The following is a 24,402-nucleotide window of genomic DNA, read 5'->3' as shown; positions in this document are numbered from 1 at the left end:
TCTCAAAGATTCTCATTTGCCATTTTTCCTATTCATTAATTGATACCATGGGACCAAAGATAGTATTCTCCTAAGTTGTTCATAATTTCCAGCTTTGTAGTTCAGCATGCAACCTGTTCTAATGGAAACAGCAGTATAGTTAAATAACTTCCCAAGAAAGCATGGCATGATCACTGTCACCAACTGGTAGTAAAATAGTCATATTCTTAACAGAAATACCCTCTGATGCTATGAACAAATCTAACACTCTTTGACCTTGAGTTTCTTCTTTCACATGCTGCTCGAGAAAGTTCTCTCACAACGATTCAATAAATTCACTTTCATTTTTATCATGAGATTTCTCTTCTACCCAATCAATGTTTGGATAATTAAAGTCACCCATAGTGATCACTTGTTTAGTACCCATAAGGCTAAATTGGCGATGCATTTCTTTGTCCCCTGCAACTGAGCTGCCAGGTCTGTGGTAACACCCCACTGTATACAGGTATTTCAAAAGGGTGTATACAACTTTGTGGGAGAACAGAGAATAACTCAGAAGATGTACAAATGCTGAGTGAGTGTCACAATGTAATGAAACACATCGATTTTTGATCACGTAACTTTATTACGAATGACAGCACTCGATGGTGTGATACGTCATACCATTTGAAAATGGCAACTTGCAATGGTGCAGAGTGAGCATGTTGTGTGTTTTGGTTTGAGAAAACGAAGTCTGCAACCCAAATTCAAAGAAATTTCTGCATGCAGTACAGCAAAGAACCTCCTAGTAGGCACACAATCTACATGTGGCACAAGAATTTTGTGGAAACCAGCTTTTCTACAAATCATCCAAAGTCAATGGGAAGGCTGCTGATGCTCCTGTGGAAGAAGTTCAGCAAAGTTTCCAGAGAAACCCTGGAAAGTCAACTAGATAGGTGTCTCATCAAACTGGAATTCCACATGTGACTGTGTAGCATATTTTATGACAGCATCTACATTTAAGGCTCTACAAATTTACCCTCATACAACATTTGAGGAAAGAAGATATGCCAGGATTTCTGTACAGAAACGATCAGAAGGATAGTACAAAATGAGGACTTTTTGGACACGATTGTTTTCAGTGACAAGTGCACTTTTCACGGAAATGGGCAAGTAAATACAACTGCAGAATTTGGGAAAGCAAAAATCCACACGGCATCGTAGATGTTTGCGGCATCCCAAAGGCTAATGTTTTTTGTACCATAAGCAAGAAGAAAGTGTATGGACCCTTCTTTTTTTCAGAGTCTACCATTACTGGTGATGTGTATCTGGACATGCTACTTGGGTGCCTAATACCACAATTAGATGACAATGACCACAATGGACACTTACATTTCCAGCAAGACAGAGCACCTCCTCATTACCTGACAGATTAGGTTGTACCTCAACACCCATTTTCCAGGCAGATGGATTGGTAGAGGGCCACCTGTCGCAGCATGGCCACTGCATTCTCCCGACCTTACACCATTAGATTTTTTCTTGTGGAGCTTTGCAAAAGAGCGAGTGTTTGTACTACCACTACCAGCCAGTTTGGATGAGCTGCATTCCAGAATTACTGCCACCATTGCTGAAGTTATACCAGATATGCTCTGCTGCATGTTGCAGGAAATTGATTACAGATGGAACATCTGCAGAATTACTGGAAGCAGTCACATCGAACTTTAACTGTCTGTGTTGAAACTTCAAGTGTTACGCTACATTTGCATGGTAATAAAAATTGTTCATCTGTCGTTCTATTATCATTCAAAGTTGTATACCCCCTTTTGAAACACCCTGTATTTCATTCTGTTAACACCCACTTCACCAGATTGCCTCAAACTCACTGTTACATGGGATATGTTACCATCATTGTTTTCTTGTGTTTCTACCCTAATTGGACTTAAGTTGTCTGATGTTATCAGTAGTACTCCCCTTCCACTTCTCTCTCTTCTGTCAGTCCTAAAAATAGTATACCAATTACACTCAATCCCAGTTACCACATCTGATTCTGATAGCCAGGTTTCACTAATGCCAACAATCTTAAGCTGCATCATATTCAGTAAAGCAACAAACTCAACCTCTTTATTTCTGATGCTCCTGGTATTTGTGTATAGACATAACAAATTACCAGCTAGCCTATTCTTATAATTAGATATGCAATCTATTTGGTCTTGTTGTAGAGCTTTCTCTTTTCCCTCCCCCAGACATACTCAAAAGGTCAACCCAAAGCTTATATTTCCACCCCTTTGCCAGATGCATAACCATTTTCAAAGCCATTCATATCTTTATCACGTTTGTATACATAGCTGAATTTTGACACAGTTTTCCCTTCCTCCTTTGATGATCTAGTTTCCCTGACTCTTTGCATTAGGCCTTATCCCAATAAGTAATTTTTTCAGACTCCTGATTCCAAATGAATTCAAGTGCAGGCTGTCCCTCTTATACGTCTTTTCTGCCATCAAACTCATTCCACGCATATAAAAACTAGCATCCATTTCTTCTACACAGCCTGTGCATAGAATCATATGCTATAATGATAGCAAATTTAGTGCTGAATAGCATTGCCCTCCTTAACTCCATACTATCGTATCTGAGTAGCATACCTACAGTTTTAACTTTAAATTCCTTTCTCACTTCTTCCAACAGAACCTTTCATGTCCTCTCTCATACTATATTTGTCACTACTTAAATTATTAGTTCCTACAAGAACTACCATCTCTTTTCTTTTCAATTACATTTGTTATATCTTTAATGTCCCCCCCCCCCCCCAGGAAACTAGAAGTAGTGATTCCCTCAGCAAGTGCAAAGTTCAGTGCTTTCCTGCTTCTTGTTACTCTGATCTTGTCTAAGTTTCATTAAATGTTTTTCCACTTTTTTGTAATCCTCTGATAGATTTTCTAATAATTTGTTTTAATGATATTTCCAATGACAATTACTTACTTAATTGGATGTCATTTCCAATGTACTTACCATTATTATTAGCTTTGCTCTTTTCTTCAAATTTTTCCAAAATATTTCTGTGTCTGTTATTCATTTCATGTTCAGATCTATAACAAGAACTAACTTTTCGTTTTTCTTTATGTCAGTTCTCTTCTTTAGTAGAATCTTCCATGGGATCATAAACACAAAATAAGTCTCATCTAATTTCTCATTTTGATCTATGCCCACATCTACCATTCAAGATTATCCTCATGCTTAGTGTTGAATAATATAACTACTTCGTTTTCCTGATCATTATTGCCTGACTATAAACATATTGTATTTGTTACTTAGAATTATTTTATCCATGTATCTTCTTTGTTTCAGTGACAACAATATCATGTCTACTTCTCTAATTCTACTTGTTCCACTTCTTTTCCATTGATACTTATGTTGATAGTACCATCCTTAATTCTGATGTTGACTTGGAGTTTGTTCCAGTAGCTGACTTTTCACTGTTTTCTATTCTCTCCTAGAAAACAGTGAAAAGTCAGCTACTGTGAACAACGGGATCTTTGTTTAATCAGATGATTCCTCATCTGGTATATTTTATTTTGGTATATGTACTATCATGTTTTTGCATTAAATTAGTACAGAATATAGTTTAGTTGGCTAAATCCCAAATTTCCAATCCATCCTCATTCGAAGAACATTGCTATTGATTGCTATAGTTATTCTTGTTGAGAATAACTTGGGAACTTATTAGAATAACTTGCCATCTTCTTGGGAACTTATTACAAAGACAATGTCTTTGTAATAAGTTCCCAAGAAGATGGCAACGTGACGTTTGCCGAAATATCGGAAAGTATATATTAAAGTTTATTTAATTTATATTTCCAATGTACGCTGTCAATTCCTTAATTATTAGTTATCATGTGTAACCAGCGTATAAGCCTCTCAACAAGAATAATGATCATCCACGGAGATTCCTTCGCACGCAAGGCTAAGGAATGCCACAACTTAACCGTCTGGCATTCCTAAAACGCTACCGGGATAATCAAGTCATCCCTAACTGTGTAAAATTTAAACACCGCTTCATCTCACAGAAAGCTCTCTGTATCTACAACTGGGCGAGCCAGGCTTTACTTCGGGAGCAAATTACCACTACACATGGTTCCCTAGCCGACATAAACAGAGCTATATTAGCGCTAGAAAATGAGCTTTCACATGCGCTTAATCATGAGCTTTGGTCAATCCTACATGACGTCTCGTGTACAGCGGCTAATAAAGAATTTGAACGAATACGGAGCCGACATATCAACAAGTTTGATAAATTAATAAAGAACTCGGCGTCCAAACCTAAACTACAAACCAACACTGTAGTTAACCTTTCTTCAGTTATCTTGAAGCCTGAAGCACTCGACGCTCTGTCACGTGGTCACAACTTCGCCATTGCTCCTAAGAAATTACCGGCTGAGGAATTAATGATCCAAATTGAACGCGGGATTCGCCAACTTCCAAACCACATCACCAACGACATCAGATTGGATGTAGCCTGTGTTCTCACAAAAGCAAAGCCTCCGAAATCCAACTTATCCATTAGTGAATACAAGTCACTACAAGAATTGAAGAGAAACAAAGAAATAGTGATCACCAAAGCGGATAAGGGGAACGCCACTGTGGTACTCAATCTTAATGACTACACAGGTAAGCTCAAGGCTTTACTATTAGATCGATCCACTTACCTCCCTATTGAATATAATCCCACCAACTCTCAAATTAGAAAACTCCATAGGCTCCTTAAGAAGGTCACTTCTTGGCCTGTGTAGATTACCAACAGACTGAAACCCTATAACTCTAGGCCCCCCCCCCCCCACATATATGGGCACCCAAAAATACATAAAGAAAATGTGCCATTACGTCCCATAGTGGATGGCATTGATTCCCCCACTTACAAACTAGCCAAAGCGCTCTCACACTATACTGGCAACACACCATCACACATAAAAAAAACTCAGCCCACTTCAAAGCCAGTATAGAAAACCTTACACTCCAACATAATGACATAATGGTCAGTTTTGACGTCTCCTCCTTATTCACGAATGTCCCCCTCAAAGAAACCTTAGAGCTAATCCAAGCTAAATTTCCTCTCGATATCTCAGCCCTATTTCAGTTTACAATGAACTCAGGCTATTTCGTTTGGCAGGAAAAATTCTACAAACAGATAGAGGGGACAGCCATGGGTTCACCACTTTCCCCACCCTTAACTAACTTCTTTATGGAGACTTTTGAAGAGAAAGCCATAAACTCAGCCCCACAAAAACCTACCATATGGCTTCGCTACGTTGATGACGTTCGTTATTTGGCCACATGGCCCAGATTCACTCCTCCTCTCCTTCCTAACACACTTAAACAACCAACACCCTAGAATCAAGTTCACCCTGGAAAAAGAGAAAACAATAACCTCCCCTTCCTAGACAGGTGGGTTTTCTATAAACTGAGAAAACCAAGGTTCCTTCAGTTTATAGAAAACCCACCCATACAGGCAGATACATTCACCAACAATCCCATCACCCCCCCCCCCCCCCTTTCACAACAATATGGAGTTATTAAGACACTATTCAACAGGGCAAAAATAATCTGTTCTAATGATCAAGCCCTAACCACTGAACTAAATCACATCCGTGACACTTTCTCAGCCAATGGCTACCCCCCCCCCCCCCAAAGAATCCAAAAAATACTTAACCCAGTTATCCACAACCCACCACCCCCTCCCCTTCACAAAAAAGATTACTCTAAGTCCATCACCATTCTCTACATCCGAGGCACCTCAGAAAAAATCAACAAAATTTTAAAAAAACATGACTTAACCACCTGTTACAGACCACATAGAAAATTGGCATCCCTTATCCGCTCCACTAAAGACCAACCACTTCCCCTAGACCTATCTGGTGTATACCAGGTCCCTTGCAGCTGTAAACTGTCCTACTTTGGCCAAACAGGCAGGACAGCAAATATCAGAATCTCAGAACACAAGGATTACATCTGATTTCACAAGTACAGCCACTCTGGGCTTGCAGACCACGCTCTGGATACTCGCCACAGAATATGATGGAAGAAAGCCACAGTACTACACTGCAGCAAGTTCAAATATGAAAGACTATTCATGGAATCAGCCTCAGCCCTTAGGAACATGGCAAACCTCAACAAATTCGGATGCATGAGACTGCCCCAAATTTGGGAAACATTTATCAGAAGAACTTCAATGTTTCCCAAATTTGGGGCAGTCTCATGCATCCGAATTTGTTGAGGTTTGCCATGTTCCTAAGGGCTGAGGCTGATTCCATGAATAGTCTTTCATATTTGAAATTGAAATAGTCTTTCATATTTGAACTTGAATCTGATGGCCCACCAGGGGTCATCAGGACTTTAGGAAAACGTTAGCTTTCTAGCTTCAGTTCTCTTTTGCTGTTATATAGTACTTGTGTGCACTTGTCTTTGTAATAAGTTCCCAAGAAGATGGCAACGTGACGTTTGCCGAAATATCGGAAAGTATATATTAAAGTTTATTTAATTTATATTTCCAGTGTACGCTGTCAATTCTTTAATTATTAGTTATCATGCTATAGTTAATTTTGGTTATGTGGAATTCTTTACACTAATCTGAATCCTTGACTAACCTTAACTCTGAAAATCCGGATTGGATTTACTGCTTGTCAACATTCAGATAGTCCAGATTTTTGTACCATCCTTCTGGGTCATCCTTATGTTTGGGTTTTCCTGTGCTGAATTAGCACATTCATATTTCCAGTTGCAGATAATGTTGCCCACCCATTGATTTTAGATGATCTTTTACTGATGTCATGAATGGATATTATGGTGTCCTGTGATAGCATCCTTTTCAAAGTCCATAAATCCTTCTCCACATGTCATTGACAGTATATAAATGTACTATATGAATATCCTTTCTTTTAGTGTTGCATGGTGATCAGCATTCATTTTAGAAATTATGAACTTTATAATCGTGTTATAAATAACTTTTAATTTCCCGATGTTAAAATCTTCATATTGAGATCATCATCTGGAGTATATACTAGGACAAGCTGAGTTACATTAGCTCACACAGTAAGCTAAAGAAACAATGATTTGATCACTGGTTATTCTACTGGCATGACCTCTTGTGGAAAAAAAAGAAAAATACAAATTAATTATTTAGAAACTACATCAAAGCTAAATTCTATTTAAGATAACATGAGAAAAACATTCTTTCTTATTTTTTTAATAACATTACATTTGTTATTTTAGATTTAGGATTCTGGATTATCTGCAGTCCTGTTTATGGTTAACTTTTAGAAAGGTTCTGTGGGTAGAATATGTCCCTTCCATATGCTTGGGATTTTTAGACCACTATTATTGTTCAGATTGGGATGGTTGATAAGAATCTCACAGGCTTCCTTAAATTTGCGTTCATACCATGTTTTGCTGTGATGTAAACAACTGGTGCTTTTCCAGTCAATTCCATGTAAAGTGTTCAGGACATGATAGTGAAGCTGACCTTTCTGATCATGTCCTGAACACTTTACATAGAATTGACTGGAAAAGCACCAGTTGTTTACATTACACCAAAACATGGTATCAATACAAATTTAAGGAAGCCTGTGAGATTCTTATCAACCACCCCAATCTGAACAATAATGATGGTCTAAAAATCCCAAGCATATGGAAGGCACATATTCTACCAACGGAACCTTTCTCTCTAAGAGTTAACCATAAACAGGACTGTAGATAATCCAGAATCCTAAATCTAAAATAACAATTGTAATGTTAATAATTTGACATCATTGTTACTGAAAGAAGACTATCTATAAGAAAGAATGTTTTTCTCATGTTATCTTAAATAGAATTTAGCTTTGATGTAGTTTCTAAATAATTAATCAATTTGTATTTTTCTTTGTTTTCCACTTAGAGGTCATGCCAGTAGAATAACTGGTGGTCAAATCATTGTTTCTTTAGCTTACTGTGTGTAATGTAACTCAGCTTGTCCTTGTATATTTGTATATACTCCAGATGTTGATCTTAATATGAAGATCAAAATGTCGGGAAATTAAGAGTTATTTATAACACCATTGTAAAGTCCATAATTTCTAAAATGAATACTATATGAATATACTCATTTGCTTTATGTAGCATAGGTCACGTAACAACAGGATTATACTCAATATGTTTCATTCTAAAAGAGGGATTGCACCAGTACGTATGTTTAATGCAAAATCATTTCTTATCTTGCAGTGCTTAATATTTTTGGATGATGCCCAGCCAGTTGCAGATATTTTAGACAACTTATGTAGAGGTAGTGAAGTAAGTATATATATCTTTCTACACACGCACACACACACATAAAAGATAAGGATTGAACATGGTTGTGTGAGTCAGTTTTACATTTTTTATAACTTTGCCAAATTCCTTAATAGCCATATTCAGTTGCTTATTTTTATTGCATAATGCCATTGCTTGCACAATTTTTTTATTGTCTGCAAGACTGCAATTACTGAATCTTTATTTTGAATAAAACTGGTATAGATTTCTTAGGAGAGTAGTTTTTATAATTCTCTAATTATATACCATCTTCACACTCTTGATTCTCCAGCTGATTGCTGATTAAGGTTGTGAACATGCTATAAAGATATTGCATGATACTTTTTTGTACTTTTTATATTATATATCACATAAAGTGGGGAATAATTTGTACATCATTACTTTTAAATTACCAGTATGCAAGACAATATTCAAAACGAATTTTAGCTTATGGATCTGAGACTTGGGTTAGAAATAAGTTGATTAGAGATTAGATAGTCCTGGGAAAAATTAGAGGAATGGTCAAAGGACATCAATTTCAGAATCACATTAAAAATGAAGACATCAGAAAAGAGTTTAACATTATTAGAAGAATGTGTGAAGTGAACTGATCTAAGGTATATGATCACTTAAATGGAATGAGAAAGATTAGTAAAAGTATTGAATGCCAGGATGGTAGCTGCTTATAAGACATAAGATCTGGGCGTGCTTAAGGGTAAAAGCTATATAATTGAGATGAGACCTCCACATAGCCTTTAAAGGAATGCGAAGGACCAACCAGGGCTTCTGACCTAATGTCCAATCCTCACCTTCTCGTGGTGCACCCTGTTAGGTATCTACCTGGATACTGAACAAACATGGATGGGCTAGTAATTTGGGATTTACCAAATTGTATTCTTATTGACTTAAACCACAATGTAAAATGATGGTACAACATGACAGAATTTCATGCTGGCTGGGGGTGTCACCTGGTTAAACATGGCCCCCGTTGTTTTTGCCAGGGAACCAGAGTGAACAGCAAAAAATTAGCTACTGCAACAAATCCAGAAACACATCCCAACTCAATACCACCAGAGTTTAAGATCGGTACTATCAACATAACAGATCTGAATGGCAAAGAAATGGAACTACCAGAAGAATTGGATAAGTACCAGATCATTATAATACGGGTGACTAAAACAAAAAAGACAAAAACTGGTGAAAATAAGCAATAAATAAAAAATGTTATATGCAGGCAATAACAATCAGGGAAACTATAGTATTTAACACTAAATACAAGACTAATTTTCTTGAATGGCAGGCAATATCGAATAGAGTGATGTGGGCAAATAAATATCAGAATGGGGAACTGGACAATGAGACTTGTGCTTATGGTCCCACAAAAGTTTCTACTAAGGTAGAAGTGAGGAAATTTTCTGAGGCTTTAGAGAAAGCAACTGACACAAAATTGGTCCTTGTTGGGGATCTAAATAGCAGAGAAGGAAATGATTGTCAGACATGCAGAAATATTTGGGGAAAATATGTAAAAAAGAGCAAAGCTAATAATAATGGCAAATACCTATTGGATTTCTGCTCAGGACATGGACTGGTTATTACTAACACAATGTTCCAACATAAAAATAGTGCAAAAATTCACATGGAGAGAAGAGGCAAGGAATAAGAAAAGTCTCATTGACTATGTTATTGTTGATAGTGATGATTTCTCACTGGTGCAGGACACTGAAGTGTGTGTACAGAGGATTTGAAATTGGAAGTGATCACCATTTTGTTTGGAGAAGGATAAAATTGAATTTCATACTGAAAATATGAACATATAAGAAAGTTTTAAAGTGAATAAATTGAATTTCATTTTATTCATGTGGCAATTTCTCTAATTTTAGAACACAGGTTCGATTGTTTTTATGAGATGGTCAAAGATCAGGCGATAATTTTAAGCAAACAAAACATGTTTATTTTAAGTTAGGCAACTTTACAATATGATACACAATTAAACAATTTCTCTCTAATACCTATCTTGTGCTCAAATCGTAACCTTACAAATTAGACCTGCTATTCACAATACTTAAATAACTTACCTTGCAAATCTAAGCAATTACTGGCTGTTACCATAAAAGTTGTGCAGCTCTCAGATGTGAACTCCATAGACTAAAATACACAAACATTATTCAAGAAAAAAAGTAAACAGTTTGAGAATAGGAACCAAACCTTGGAGATTCAGTGCAAGCCCTGAAGAAAACATTGATTCAGCCAGAGAGGCATGTGGTCAGGTTGTCTACAAGGATAAAAAAAATCAGAACTACATGGTGGATGCAGGATGTTAAAGACTCAGTGAAAGAAAAGAAGAAATATGCTCTCGGAGAATACAGAGACAAGTATAAGAAAGCTAAACACTTTGTAAAACTAGCTAAACAAAAGTCGTGGGGAAGACTTTGGTAAGAACACAAAAAGTGTTCTTAGAAGTGTTATTTATTTTAAGAAAATAAATATCAGAAAGGTGGCAAAATATTCTGGAGGCTGTTGAAAAAGTTCAGAAATGGAAGAAAGAGTGCTGTAAAAGGAATTAGAGATGATAAAGGTGTAAAATAACTTTGGTTGCGAAGTTATTTTATATTTAATATTTTGGGTTATGTTAATCTTACTATGTCTACTTTAACTTCAAACTCTCTGTTAAGTACTCTTTACCTAATACTAATTTAAGCTGATTAATTTAGTCTCCACTTGTAATCCTTTATACTTCCTACAAGTGTTAGCACTGTTAATGAAAAGGCCTCTGAAATAGGCAATTCACAGTTACAGTTAACTATCTCCCACACTATGTAATTCAGTGAAATTTATATTATTTTTTGACTGCACCACCCTGAATTAATTTTATAGCATGAGAAGATTTGTTATAACATTTATAGAATAGATTACTTTCTAAGCCACGCCTTAATCATTCAGTTGTGGCAATTTCTCTAATTTTAGCACACAGGTTCGATTGTTTTTATGAGACAGTGCATTGGTCAAAGATCGGGCGATAATTTTAAGCAAACAAAACATGTTTATTTTACATTAGGCAACTTTACAATATGATACACAATTAAACAATTTCTCTCTAATACCTATCTTGAGCTCAAATCGTAACCTTACAAATTAGACCTGCTATTCACAATACTTAAATAACTTACCTTGCAAATCTAGGCAATTACTGGCTGTTACTATTTACATCATTGGCTAACATTCTTCCTAATATATACCAGTTAACTTTCAGCCTCAATGATCTCTTATGGCGACTATACAATTACTTTAACAAAGCTACATTCAGTGGACGGGGTGCTTAAGGGTCAAAGCTGTATAACTGAGAGGAGACTTCCACATAGCCTTTAACGGAATTCGGAGAACCGACCAGGGCTTCTGACCTAATGTCCAATCCTCACCTTCTCGTGGTGCACCCTGTTGGGTATCTACTTTGATACTGAACGAATGAGGATGGGCTGGCAATTTGGGATTTAGCCGACCAAATTGTATTCTTATTGGTTAAACCAAAAAAAAAAAAAAAAAACGACGGTACAACATGACAAAATTTCATGCCGGCTGGGGCGTCGCCCGGTTAAACAAGGCCCCCGTTGTTTTCGCCAGGGAACCAGGGCGAACAGCGAAAAGTCAGCTACTGGAACAAATCTGAAAACAAACCCCAACTCAACATCACCAGAGTTAAAGATTGGTACTATCAACGTAAGAAGCCTGAATGGCAAAGAAATGGAGCTAGCTGAGGAATTAGATAAGTACCAGATCGACATAATAGCGGTGACTGAAACAAAAAAGACCAAAACTGGTGAGATCTTTCTGAGCAATAAATACAAAATGTTATATTCAGGCAATGACAATCAAGGAAAAGAAGGAGTAGCCATAGTATTCAACACAAAATAGGAGGCTAATCTTCTTGAATGGCAGTCAGTCTCAAGTAGAGTAATGTGGGCAAATATGAGAATGGGGAACTGGACAATGAGACTTATTTGTGCCTATGGTCCCACAGAAGGTTCTACTAAGGTAGAAGTGGAGGAATTTTTTGAGGCTTTAGAAAAAGCAACTGACACAATGAAAAAGGAAAAGTTGGTACTTGTTGGGGATCTAAATAGCAGAGTAGGAAATGATTGTGAGACATACAAAAATATTTTGGGAAAATTTGGAGAAAAGAGCAAAAGCTAATAATAATGACAAATATCTGTTGGATTTCTGCTCAGGACATGGACTGGTTATTACTAACACCATGTTCCAACATAAAAATGTGCACAAATTCACATGGAGAGAAGAGGCCAGGAATAAGAAAAGTCTCATTGACTATGTTATTGTTAATAGTGATGTTTTCTCCCTGGCGCAGAACACCAGAGTGTACAGAGGATTTGAAATTGGAAGTGATCACTATTTAGTCTTGAGCAGGATAAAATTGAATTTCATATTGAAAAGAATAACATGTAAGAAAGTTTTAAAGCGAAGAAAAGTTGAGCAGCTCTCAGATGTGAACTGTAGACTAAAATACAGAAAGATTATTGAAAAGAAAATGAAAGAGTTTGAGAAGAGAAACCAAACCTTGGAGATTCAGTGGCAAGCCTTGAAGAAAACCCTGATTGATTCAGCTAGAAAGGCATGTGGTGAGGTTGTCTGCAAGAATAGAAAAATCAGAACTCCATGGTGGACACAGGAAGTTAAAGAGGAAGTGAAGGAAAAGAAGAAAGCATATCAAAAGTTCCTGGCAAATAAGTCAGCTTTTACTCTTACAGAATACAGAGACAAATGTAAGAAAGCTAAACAGTGTGTAAAACTAGCTAAACAAAAGTCATGGGAGGACTTTGGGAAGAATATAGAAAATAAATATCAAGAAGGTGGCAAAATATTCTGGAGGTTGTTGAAAAAAAGCTTAGGAATGGAGGAAAGAGTGCTGTAAAAGGAGTTAGAGATGATAAAGATGACATGAAAACAGGAGAAAAAGATATCCTTGAAGTATGGAGTAATTACTTTGAAAAACTGCTAAATGAAACAAGCAGTGATGACAGCACAGTGATAAAAAACTCTGACCAGGCATGCAGTCAGGAATACATATCCATACTTGAAGTAGAAAAAGCCATCAAAGGCTTGAAATGTGGAAAGGCAGCAGGAGTAGATGATATTTGACCAGAAATGCTGAAGTATGGTGGTATAAAAGTCTTACAGTGGCTGCACTGCATAGTTCAGAAAGCCTGGACAGAGGGACGAATTCCCGATGATTGGAGTAGCGCTCTCATAGTACCCATATATAAAAAGGGAAATAAAACTGAATGTGAGAATTACAGAGGTATTTCCCTACTGAGTGTTCCTGGCAAGATCTATGCAAGTATTCTTGAGAAACGGTTAAGAAGAATTGTGGAAGAAAAGTTTGATGAAGAACAACCTGGATTCAGGACCAATAGAGGCTGTCAGGATCAGATCTTCACTTTACGACAAATAGTGGAGAAATCATGGGAATATAACAAAGATCTGTATTTAAGTTTTGTCGATTTGGAAAAGGCATATGACAAGGTCCCAAGAGGGAAGCTATTCAATATGCTGCAGTTATATGGTGTCAATGGGGCATTATATCAAGCAATACTTAATCTTTATTTGAGTTGTAAGTCAGCAGTTAGAATTGAAGGAAGTACAGGAAGATGGTTTAATGTTAAATCTGGTGTGAGACAAGGATGTACATTATCCCCTCTGTTATTCATTATCTATATGGATCACATTATGAAGGAAAGTGGTATTAAACCTGATATCAAAATTGGAGATGTTAATGTCAGCTCTTTGCTGTATGCGGATGATATTATACTTCTAAATAAATCCGCTACAAGTCTCCAAGATTCTCTGACTAAATTGAATAGCTGTTGTAATAGATATGGTATGAAGGTCAGCAATAAAAAGACAAAGACAATGAAAATAGGCAGAATCATTGAAAATGTCAACTGTGTTGTGAATGGAGAACCTGTGGAACAAGTAAAACATTTCAGCTACTTAGGCACGATTTTTACTGAACATGGTAAATTAAATATAGAAATAGACAACAGAATCAGCAAAGCTGGTATGGTGGGAAGTCAATTGAATAAATTCATATGGAATAAGAGAAAAATTAGTCAGAACGCTAAATTAGCTGTATACAAGACAGTTTGCAAACCAGTTTTAACTTATGGATCTGAGAGCTGGGTCAGAAGTAAAACACTTGACCAAAGACTAGAGACCACAGATATTAGAGTCCTGAGAAAGATTAGAGGCATGAACAGATGGCATCAATGGCAATATCATATTAAAAATGAGGATATTAAGAAAGAACTTGACATTGTCAGCATCCAGGAATGTGTTAGCAGAGCTAATCTCAGGTGGTATGGTCAATTAAATAGAATGGGAGAGGAAAGATTAGCAAAACAAGTGTTCTCTGCCAGGTTGGCAGGAAAACGACCCAGAGGAAGACCAAGATATAGGTGGATTGATACGGTACAAAGTGCCTTAGACGATAGAAATATAAGATCTGATAATGTTGCAGTCTTGACAAGTAACAGACTGATTTGGAGGAAAATTGTAGATAGGAAGTTAGTAATGATGTAATTTTTTCATGTAGTACTGTCATATCCTGTACACCCCTTGAGGGTACATGGCAGGAATTTGATGATGATGATGATAATGATGACATTCAGTGGACATACAATTCTTAATCATTACCTCAGCATTAATACAATAGAATCTACTCACAAATTTGCAGAAACATATACAGTCCTACCAGCTTTGAAGATTTGTGGTGATCCTGCTGACTGCTTTCCTCTGTGCTATACACTAGACTTCACTGAATGGCTTTCGGCGGTCGTCCTCATCAAATTCCATGGCAGGAATTTGATGATGATGATGACATTCAGTGGACATACAATTCTTAATCATTACCTCAGCATTAATACAATAGAATCTACTCACAAATTTGCAGAAACATATACAGTCCTACCAGCTTTGAAGATTTGTGGTGATCCTGCTGACTGCTTTCCTCTGTGCTATACACTAGACTTCACTGAATGGCTTTCGGCGGTCGTCCTGCTGTAGTCTTCTTCTGGGAATTGTGGCATAGCTCACTGTCGGTTCTGGATCTCCTCTAGGCGCAGTGTATCTGGTCGCACATGGCACATTCTGTTATTGAAAATTCATCTCCGAAGAAGAATCTGCCTCTCCTGGTTTCCTGTGCTTAGGGGTCACGTTCCAACGAAGTCTCGGAAGTCCGAGCGAGCCAACAAACTGCAGCAAGATGAAAAACTCCAGGTCTCCTCTTTTAGAGCTTCTCAAGACCTCCTTTATATGATTCTGAAGTTCCTTGTTTTAGGGTCTGAGATCCCCGAATCTTCTGTAAATAGCTGACATCGCTGTTGTCTTGACCTTCAGTTTTGGCGGCAAAATCTCTACATCTGAATGACCTTAACTTGAAGCAGAAATACTTTTAACATTCTGTTACCCTTATAACTTTACATCATCTCATCTCATCTTCCTTTCCCTCTTTTACCTTGTGGTGGCAAGGGTTTTATTAATCATCGGACCTCAAACCGTTCACAGGATAAGGTGGTCAGCCCTACGCCCCAGTGTATCCTATGTCTGTGGTGCTGAGTTCTCAAACCTGCTTTGCGGGATGAAAAATCTTAGGATAAACTGGGGAAAAAACCCTACTGTCCAACCCCAAGATCGGCTAACTTGGCTATGGGTGAGGAAGATCCTTCAGCTCCTCACGTCACCGACAGGAATCGAACCTAGGACACTCCTTCCCCAGGCATATGGTTGCGAAGTACACATTCACTAGGCTAACCGTGCGGACAACTTTACATCAGAACTTAATAAAATATAAATGTAATGTACAATCTGAACCTTTACAATATTTTATAACTTATGAACAATTCTATGTCATTCTTTTAGCTAGCTATCTTTACAAGTTTACAGTCGGTATTTGTCTTAAAATACAGTAATGTGTAATTTTGTTCTTTCCATATGATTTATGACCTCTGTAAAATCGATGTCAGAAATTTTTTTTTTTTATATATAAAATTTCACCACATCGAATTTTACAAAGGTAACATGAAAATTGGTGAAAAAGATATCCTTGATGTATGGAGTAATTACTTTGAAAAATTGCTAAATGAAACAAGCAGTGACAGCACAGTGGTAAAAAAACACTCAGCAGGCATGCAATTGGGAATACATGTAGAAAATGACATCAGAAGCTTGAAATATGAAAAGGCAGTAGTGGGAGTAGATGATATTCAACCAGAAATGCTCAAGTATGGAGGTATAAAATCTTGTAGTGGCTGCACTGCATAGTTCAGAAGGCCTGGACAGAGGGATGAATTTCAGATGGAGTAGAGCTCTCACAGTACCCGTATATGGAAATGGAAATAATGAATTACAGGGTATTTCCCTACTGACTACTCCTGGTAAGATTTATGCAAGTATTTGAGAAACAGTTGAGAAGGATTACGAAAGGAAAGCCTGGCGAAGCTGGATTCAGGACAAATTGAGGCTGTCAGGATCAGATTTTCACTTTACGACAAATAGTTGAGAAATCATGGGAGCATAACAAAGATCTGTATTTAAGTTTTGCAGATCTGGAAAAGGCATATAACTAGGTGCCAAGAGGAAAGCTCTTCATAATGCTACAGTTGTATGGTGTCATTGGGGCATAATATCAAGCAATACTTAGTCTTTATTTGAGTTGTAAGTCAGCAATTAGAATTGAAGAAAGTATAGGAAGACGGTTTAATGTTAAATCTGGTGTCAGACAAGGATGTACATCATCTCCTCTGTTATTCATCATCTATATGGATCACGTTATGAAGGAAAGTGGTATTAAACCTGATATCAAAATTGGAGATGTTAATCTCAGTTCTTTATGTGGATGATGTTATACTTCATCAGAAGCATTGAAAATATCAACTGCATTGTAAATGGAGAACCTATAGAACAGGTAAAACATTTCAGCTGCTTAGGCACTATTTTTAGTGAAGATGGTAAATTAAATATGGAAATAGATAATAGAATTAACAAAGCTGGTATGGTAGGAATACAACTGAATAAATTTATATGGAATAAGAGAGAAATTAGTCAAAACCTTCAATTAGCTGTATATAAGACAGTGTTCAAATCAATTTTAACTTATGGGTTAGAAGTAAAACACTTGACCAAAGACTAGAGACTACAGATATGAGAGTTCTGAGAAAGATTAAGGATGTGAACAGATGGCAACATCAAATTAAAAACAAGGATATTAGGAAAGAACTTGACATTGTTAGCATGCAAGAATGTGTTAGCAGAGATAATCTCAGGTGGTATGATCACTTCAGAATGGGAGAGGAAAGATTAACAAGTGCTGTCTGCCAGGTTGGCAGGAAAAAGACTCAGAGGAAGACCAAGATATAGGTGGATTGATATATTTAAAAATTGCCTCAGAAGACAGAAATATAAGATCTGATAATATTTTAGTCTTGATAGATAACAGATTGATTTAGAGGAAAATTGTTGATATGAAGTTAGTAATGATGTAAGTTTTTCATGTAGTACTATCATAATATCTTGTACATCTGTTGAGAATACATGTCAGGTATTTGATGATGATGATAAGATCTTACAATATTGGTGTCCTTACAAGTAAAAGGTTGATGTGGAAGAAAATTGCTGATAGGTAGCTAGTAAACTCAGTAACTCAGTTTTGTAGTACTGGTACTGTCACGGCATTCTGTACATCCTTTGAGGACATATCAGGAATTGATCTTAAATGAAAGCATGTAGGTTATCAAGATAAGAACTGTTAAAACCCTAAATATGTATATACGAAGTAATAGAATCTTATATAGAGTGATGCATAACATATACTTAAATTGCAAATCAGCAGTTAAAAAGATGTATAGAATGGTGTTTTGATATTAAATAAGGTGAAAGGCAGAATTCGTTCTGTCTTCTTTATTATTCATAATCTGTATGGGATACGTTATTACAGAAAGTGATATCATTCCCTGTTTGATTATCAGGTTTAATAACTTTCTAAATAATTCACTAAATTTTTAGTAATGTAACTGAATTGAGTAATTTCTATTATTGTGAAAACTAGTAATAAAAAGACAAACTATGAAAGTAGGGAGAATATTAAAAACATCAGTTTTAAAGCAGAACCTATAGAACAAGTAAGCTATTTGGACTTAAATTTTAACAAAAAATGTTAATTTAATTCTTAATCAGTTTTGTAGCATGTTACAGTTGACTTGCAATACAGCAAATGCTATAAAATATAAATTCATCACTATCCTACATGTCCCAAAACTCCATATGCAGAATGCTATTGTAATGAAAATGCAATATAACACTGTGCACTAAAACTATTCCTACAGTCCAATACTATAAATTTGCTACAATTAGAGTTGCTTTGTGTATTGCAGTTTCTGTGCAGAAACTCAATGGTTGAGTTGTTTCAACACTTTTTTACCTGATCATGTATCAACTTGTGCTTATGCTTGATTCCTTCACCAATGTGAATTGGATTGGACTTTCCTTAGAAGCTGTAGCTTTAGTTAAATTAAGCAAAATAAGTGAACAGTTAAGTGTGCAGGCTCCACGATGCAACACTGTCTTTTGCAACCCAGTGAACACTAGTTGGGGGGGGGGGGGGGGATGATTACAGGAATTTCAGTTGTGCTCTCATAATTTTATCTGGACTAAAGGAAGTGCCAGACCATCCATTGCTAGAAAATTGGTAGTGTACTGATATCACGTTCTCCAAATTCTTTTTAGTTATAAATTGCTGTGAAGAATAGCCCTGTATATAATAAATTTAATGATATGAAAATAGGAATGTGATATGCAAGTATCTTAGTATGCAAGCTATTCAAAGTTCATAATATTGATATAAATATAAAGCTAATTGCAATAACAAAAAAAAAAAATAATAATCAAGGATGCAGTTTATCTCTGCCACTGTTCAGTATATATGTATAGATTATACAAATATAGAAAACAACAAAACAAGGTATCAATTGTATTAACAAGTGTTAATACAATGTCACGTGCAGATGATCAGATTATATTATGAGATAAAGATGATCTTTAAAAATCAGTTTTTAAAGTTTGTGAATTTTAATATGCTAAACAATACAATCTAAAGATCTCAAAAGAAAAGATAATATTAGATCAAAAATAGATATCTCTATTTTTACATCCATCCAAACCACCAAATCCTCTACTTTTAAAACAGTTTACAGTGGCCATTGCTTTTGCTATAGCAGATAGCTGCTACTCTGAAAGATCTACATATCAGAACATCTGAAAGATATAAAAAAAAACACAAGTCAGATATAGCATTCCACACAACAGATGAATGTCAAATACTTTGGAACAAACAAAATAGCCTATTCTGCTTCCATCAGGTAGATCTGAAATGCTACAACTCTCCTCCCCCTGTGCGCACACACACACACACCCAGTGTAATAAATTATCTTGTCCTCTGTTATAAACCATCTTAACAATCATGCCATATGATTGTTGAAATCATTAACTGTTTATTCTTCATCATAAAAAATAAATAAATAAAATGTTATAATTGATTTCTGATTTCTTTTACATTTCAATCACTGCTGCTTTCATCTATATCACAACATTACTAAAATTGTGAGGATAGCATACAAAGACTTAGGGTAATGACGCAGAGGACACTGACTTGTATGTTATGGTTCTGTTATGTATGAGCTCGTAAGAGCTTAATCAAGCCACATGTAGATTACTGACCATTTAGTTTGTAGATTTGGTCACCTAGTTTTCAAAAGGATGATGTTATACTTCTAAATAAATCCGCTACAAGTCTGCAAGATTCTCTGACTAAATTGAATAGCTGTTGTAATAGATATGGTATGAAGGTCAGCAATAAAAAGACAAAGACAATGAAAATAGGCAGAATCATTGAAAATGTCAACTGTGTTGTGAATGGAGAACCTGTGGAACAAGTAAAACATTTCAGCTACTTAGGCACAATTTTTACTGAAGATGGTAAACTAAATATAGAAATAGACAACAGAATCAGCAAAGCTGGTATGGTGGGAAGTCAATTGAATAAATTCAAATGGAATAAAAAGAAATTAGTCGGAACACTAAATTAGCTGTATACAAGACTGTGTTCAAACCAATTTTAACTTATGGATCTGAGAGCTGGGTCAGAAGTAAAACACTTGACCAAAGACTAGAGACCGCAGATATGAGAGTCCTGAGAAAGATTAGAGGCGTGAACAGATGGCATCAATGGCAATATCATATTAAAAATGAGGATATTAGGAAAGAACTTGACATTGTCAGCATCCAGGAATGCGTTAGCAGAGCTAATCTCAGGTGGTATGGTCACTTAAATAGAATGGGAGAGGAAAGATTAGCAAAACAAATGTTCTCTGCCAGGTTGGCAGGAAAACGACCCAGAGGAAGACCAAGATATAGGTGGATTGATACAGTACAAAGTGCCTTAGACGATAGAAATATAAGATCTGATAATGTTGGAGTCTTGACAAGTAACAGACTGATTTGGAGGAAAATTGTAGATAGGAAGTTAGTAATGATGTAATTTTTTCATGTAGTAGTGTCATATCCTGTACACCCCTTGAGGGTACATGGCAGGAATTTGATGATGATGATGATGATGATGAGTTTTCAAAAGAATGAGATTTTGGAAAGGATAAACAGAAAGATTGAGAAAATCAATTTGTGCAGTCTGGATAGGAGGTGAAGGACATGATTGATACATAAGTTGGTAAGGGGTTATTAACAGATTAATGTAGAGGACTTTTTTATTTTAAATAAAATAGAGAAGACATGTGAAGAGGAAAAAGTCATCTCTGGTAGCTATATAAGGAGCGTATGAGCACGGAGATGAGTAGCAGGTTTTTTGCATGAGTAGTGATGGGTGATTGGAATGTGTTACCTGAGAGTATGGTGAATGCAGACTTTAATGCCTTTAAGGCACACTTTCGAATTGTGCATGTGACATTAGGATCTCCCGTGATGGGTCTTGACTCCATGAAGGTCTTATCTGTATATTTCTTCTGGAGAAATGCACTGCAAAGTACTGTTGAGTGAAGTTATAATAAACATCAGTTTTTCAGTTTACTTTTATTTCCATGTTGTTAATACAGTAGACGGCGCTTATTGTGATCATTTTAGTGCAGTCACTTTTCGATAACATTAAGCAAAGATATAAAAAATTGCATAATTTATTTCAATTCATTGTTATGAACATTGTTTAATTTAATTTATTGTTATAAATAACTTTTTAATAAGCAACAACATAAAATTTATTTTAAAAACTTATCTAGTGTTGTAAATGAGGAAAGGGGGAACCCCATATGAAATAAATAAATAAAAATTATTATTATTACATGTCATGGAAGCAAGTCTCTGAAACTTGCTTCCTTGACATTTATTACTTCCATTACTTGTCTGTATTTGCGTCCTAAACACATCGGTTGACACTTCACTCACGCAAAACACATGAAACTCAGAAAACAACTGCATCTCACTACAAATGACAACTTTCAATTGGATTGGTCGACACAATAACCAATCACAGCCACTGATTTCTGGGTGGTTTAAAACCATTGGAAACTAAGAATTTGAGCCATCTATATGTCTGCTTAAAGGTGTCCGTATTTGTTACCCCACACCCGGGCTATTAACACAGAATATGATGCAATGTTTATGCATCAAAGTGTCCTCTTCGCAAAGCTTTAGTATATTGTGTTAATTTTAGGAATCACGCAAAGCCAGGAAACAGTTAAGGGAGTCTTTAACAGAAATAAATGCAATAATATTATATCGGTGATATTGCTATTATGTGAGTGTGCACTTCACACATAGCATACACTGAATATATGCCCCTGATATGCATGTACTGAGATATTAAAAGAATGATGGCCGCATGTAAATAACACAAGAATACAATTAGAACCAGATTACTGATACATTATTATATGCATATGATCAAATCTTAATTGCTATTTCAGAGGATGAACTACATTTTGCTCTGTAAATATTTGAAAAATTGTTACCAAATATGGTATGAAAATATCTTATAAAACAAAAATGATGGCATTTAAAGGAAGGGAGCTAACTAATAAGAAGCAAATTAGTTCTGAATAACAAACGTTGACCAACTGAATTATTTTAATTATCTTATTTTTAATTGCTTCAATGTAGCAATTGGCTGCAATTGCTACATTGAAGAAGCAGCTTCATTTATAATTTCATCAAAATTATAAGCATGAAACCAAATTTAGTGCAAAGAAATAAAAGATTAAGTGTTTAAGCCAAACCTCTTATAGTATATGCTATAAGAACTGGAAATTTTTAAGAACTGGAGGATACACTAAATTAAATGTGAATAAATGTCACTGAATAGGCTACCAAAAAGAATAGTAACATATAAATCTAACGGTGGTGGTGGTGGGAGGGGAGACAGAGGAAGATCTTTAAAGAGAGAGTATGAGGCTGAAACTGGCATGTAGACATATTACTGTGAAAGGAGAGAAAGGTTTCTTGGGAATGAGGAAGTAGTGGAGTGGAGTAGAGGTGAATGATCAGGATGGTGTTTGATCAGTTTGAGAAGAAAATGATGGTTTGCAGGTTGCAGTAATTGTTTGATAGGTGGAAGAAAGAATAAAGTTTTTTTACATGATTATAAAGTAAATTATATTATTTAAGATCAGTTCTTGTTTAATTCTTTACCCAAGTGTGTGTGTGAAGTATCATCACACCTGAGTTAGTTGTATAGAGCACTGACTTCACATCAATTGCCCCAGTATCTCATAATGCACAGAGAACTCCCCTTTTAGATGTGTATGCTGCTGTACATTATAGGAAGGGTCATTATCCAGACTGGTTTTGACCTTCATTGAGTTCTCATCATTGGGAGATTGGAACCCAGGAAGATACTAATGTTGAATCACTGCAGAAGTCATATTTTCATATGCAAGTAATAAAAAATGTGTATTGCAATATTAAATATTACTCAGATGTAAAGTTTTACTTTGTAACCAAGTGAAAAAAACATTTCTGCAACTTATTTCCTGTTTGTTTTATGCTTGGGTAAAGGATTAAAGTTTGCGAGCAAAGTATCTCTATGACTTTGTAACTCGACACTTGGGTAAAGGATTAAACAAATTCAGGAATGTGGCGAACTTAGTGCGTTGTTGAAGGTAATTGGGAATGCATTTGTCAGCGAATAGATTTTAGGATAGACTTTGTGTGAATAATGTTTAGTGTGGGCCTGGGATCTCATGATGAGACTTGGATGCATGGTTAATAATGAAATGTGTATTATGTTATTTAGTTCATACATTTCATGTTTTTTTTTAAATAGATTTGTCCATGATTTTTGCCTTGCTACTTTTGCACATAGCTATTGTACATTTTTCTCTGTATTCTAAAAGAGCACATGACAATTTTCTATTCAAGTACTTTCTGCATTATTTCTTATTTTATTTTCTTCTTATTTAGTTTTTTATTTTAGTCTACATACATTAAAGTTTGATTTTTTTTCACAACTTTTGTGCTTATGAGGGTGGTCTGAAAAGTTCTCGGCCTAACAATGAAAAAATAAATTTATAATTTCGAAATTATATTAATTTTTCAACATACTCTCTCTTTAGACTAATACATTTATTCCAGCAATGCTCCAGCGCCATTATCCCATTCCTGTAGTGGTTCTCAGTAAGATCTGCAAAATACCCCTCTACAGCTGCAATCACCTCTTGATTCGAAGAAAAATGCTGACCAGCAAGAAAGAGTTTTAATTGTGGGAAGAAATAGAAGTCTGGGGAATAGGGTGGATGTTCCAACAATTCATTGTGCAGATCCCTTAATTTTCCCATTGCCAAAACACCTTTGTGAGTAGGTGCGTTGTCCTGATGAAAGATGATTTTTTCCTTCTGCAAACCAGGTCTTTTCTCACAAATTTTTTCGTCTGGTCTGGTTAAAAGATCAGAATAATATTCTGATCCTTTATTACTTAGTTTTTGTTTTACCCTTTTGAAGATAATTAATAAACAAAATGGCTTTAGCATCTGAAAACATCAATGCCATGACCTTTCCTGCTGATG

General features: G+C 35.9%; 1 protein-coding gene across 1 annotated transcript in view; it reads left to right on the top strand.

Moving 5' to 3' along the window:
* Window positions 1-24,402, top strand: part of Rpn2 (Regulatory particle non-ATPase 2) — a 481,557-nt gene that overhangs the window by 72,498 nt on the left and 384,657 nt on the right. The window contains exon 7 of the mRNA XM_090411420.1: window positions 8,206-8,274. Within this exon, the coding sequence (XP_090267546.1) occupies window positions 8,206-8,274 (69 nt within the window). The remainder of the gene's footprint in view (window positions 1-8,205; window positions 8,275-24,402) is intronic.

The sequence above is a fragment of the Typopeltis vanoorti genome, chromosome 21 (assembly GCF_054136105.1).
Source record: "Typopeltis vanoorti isolate ZY-2024b chromosome 21, IOZ_Tvanoo_1.0, whole genome shotgun sequence".
Classification (NCBI taxonomy): Eukaryota; Metazoa; Arthropoda; class Arachnida; order Uropygi; family Thelyphonidae; genus Typopeltis; species Typopeltis vanoorti.
This window is presented reverse-complemented; position numbering and strand designations above follow the sequence as displayed.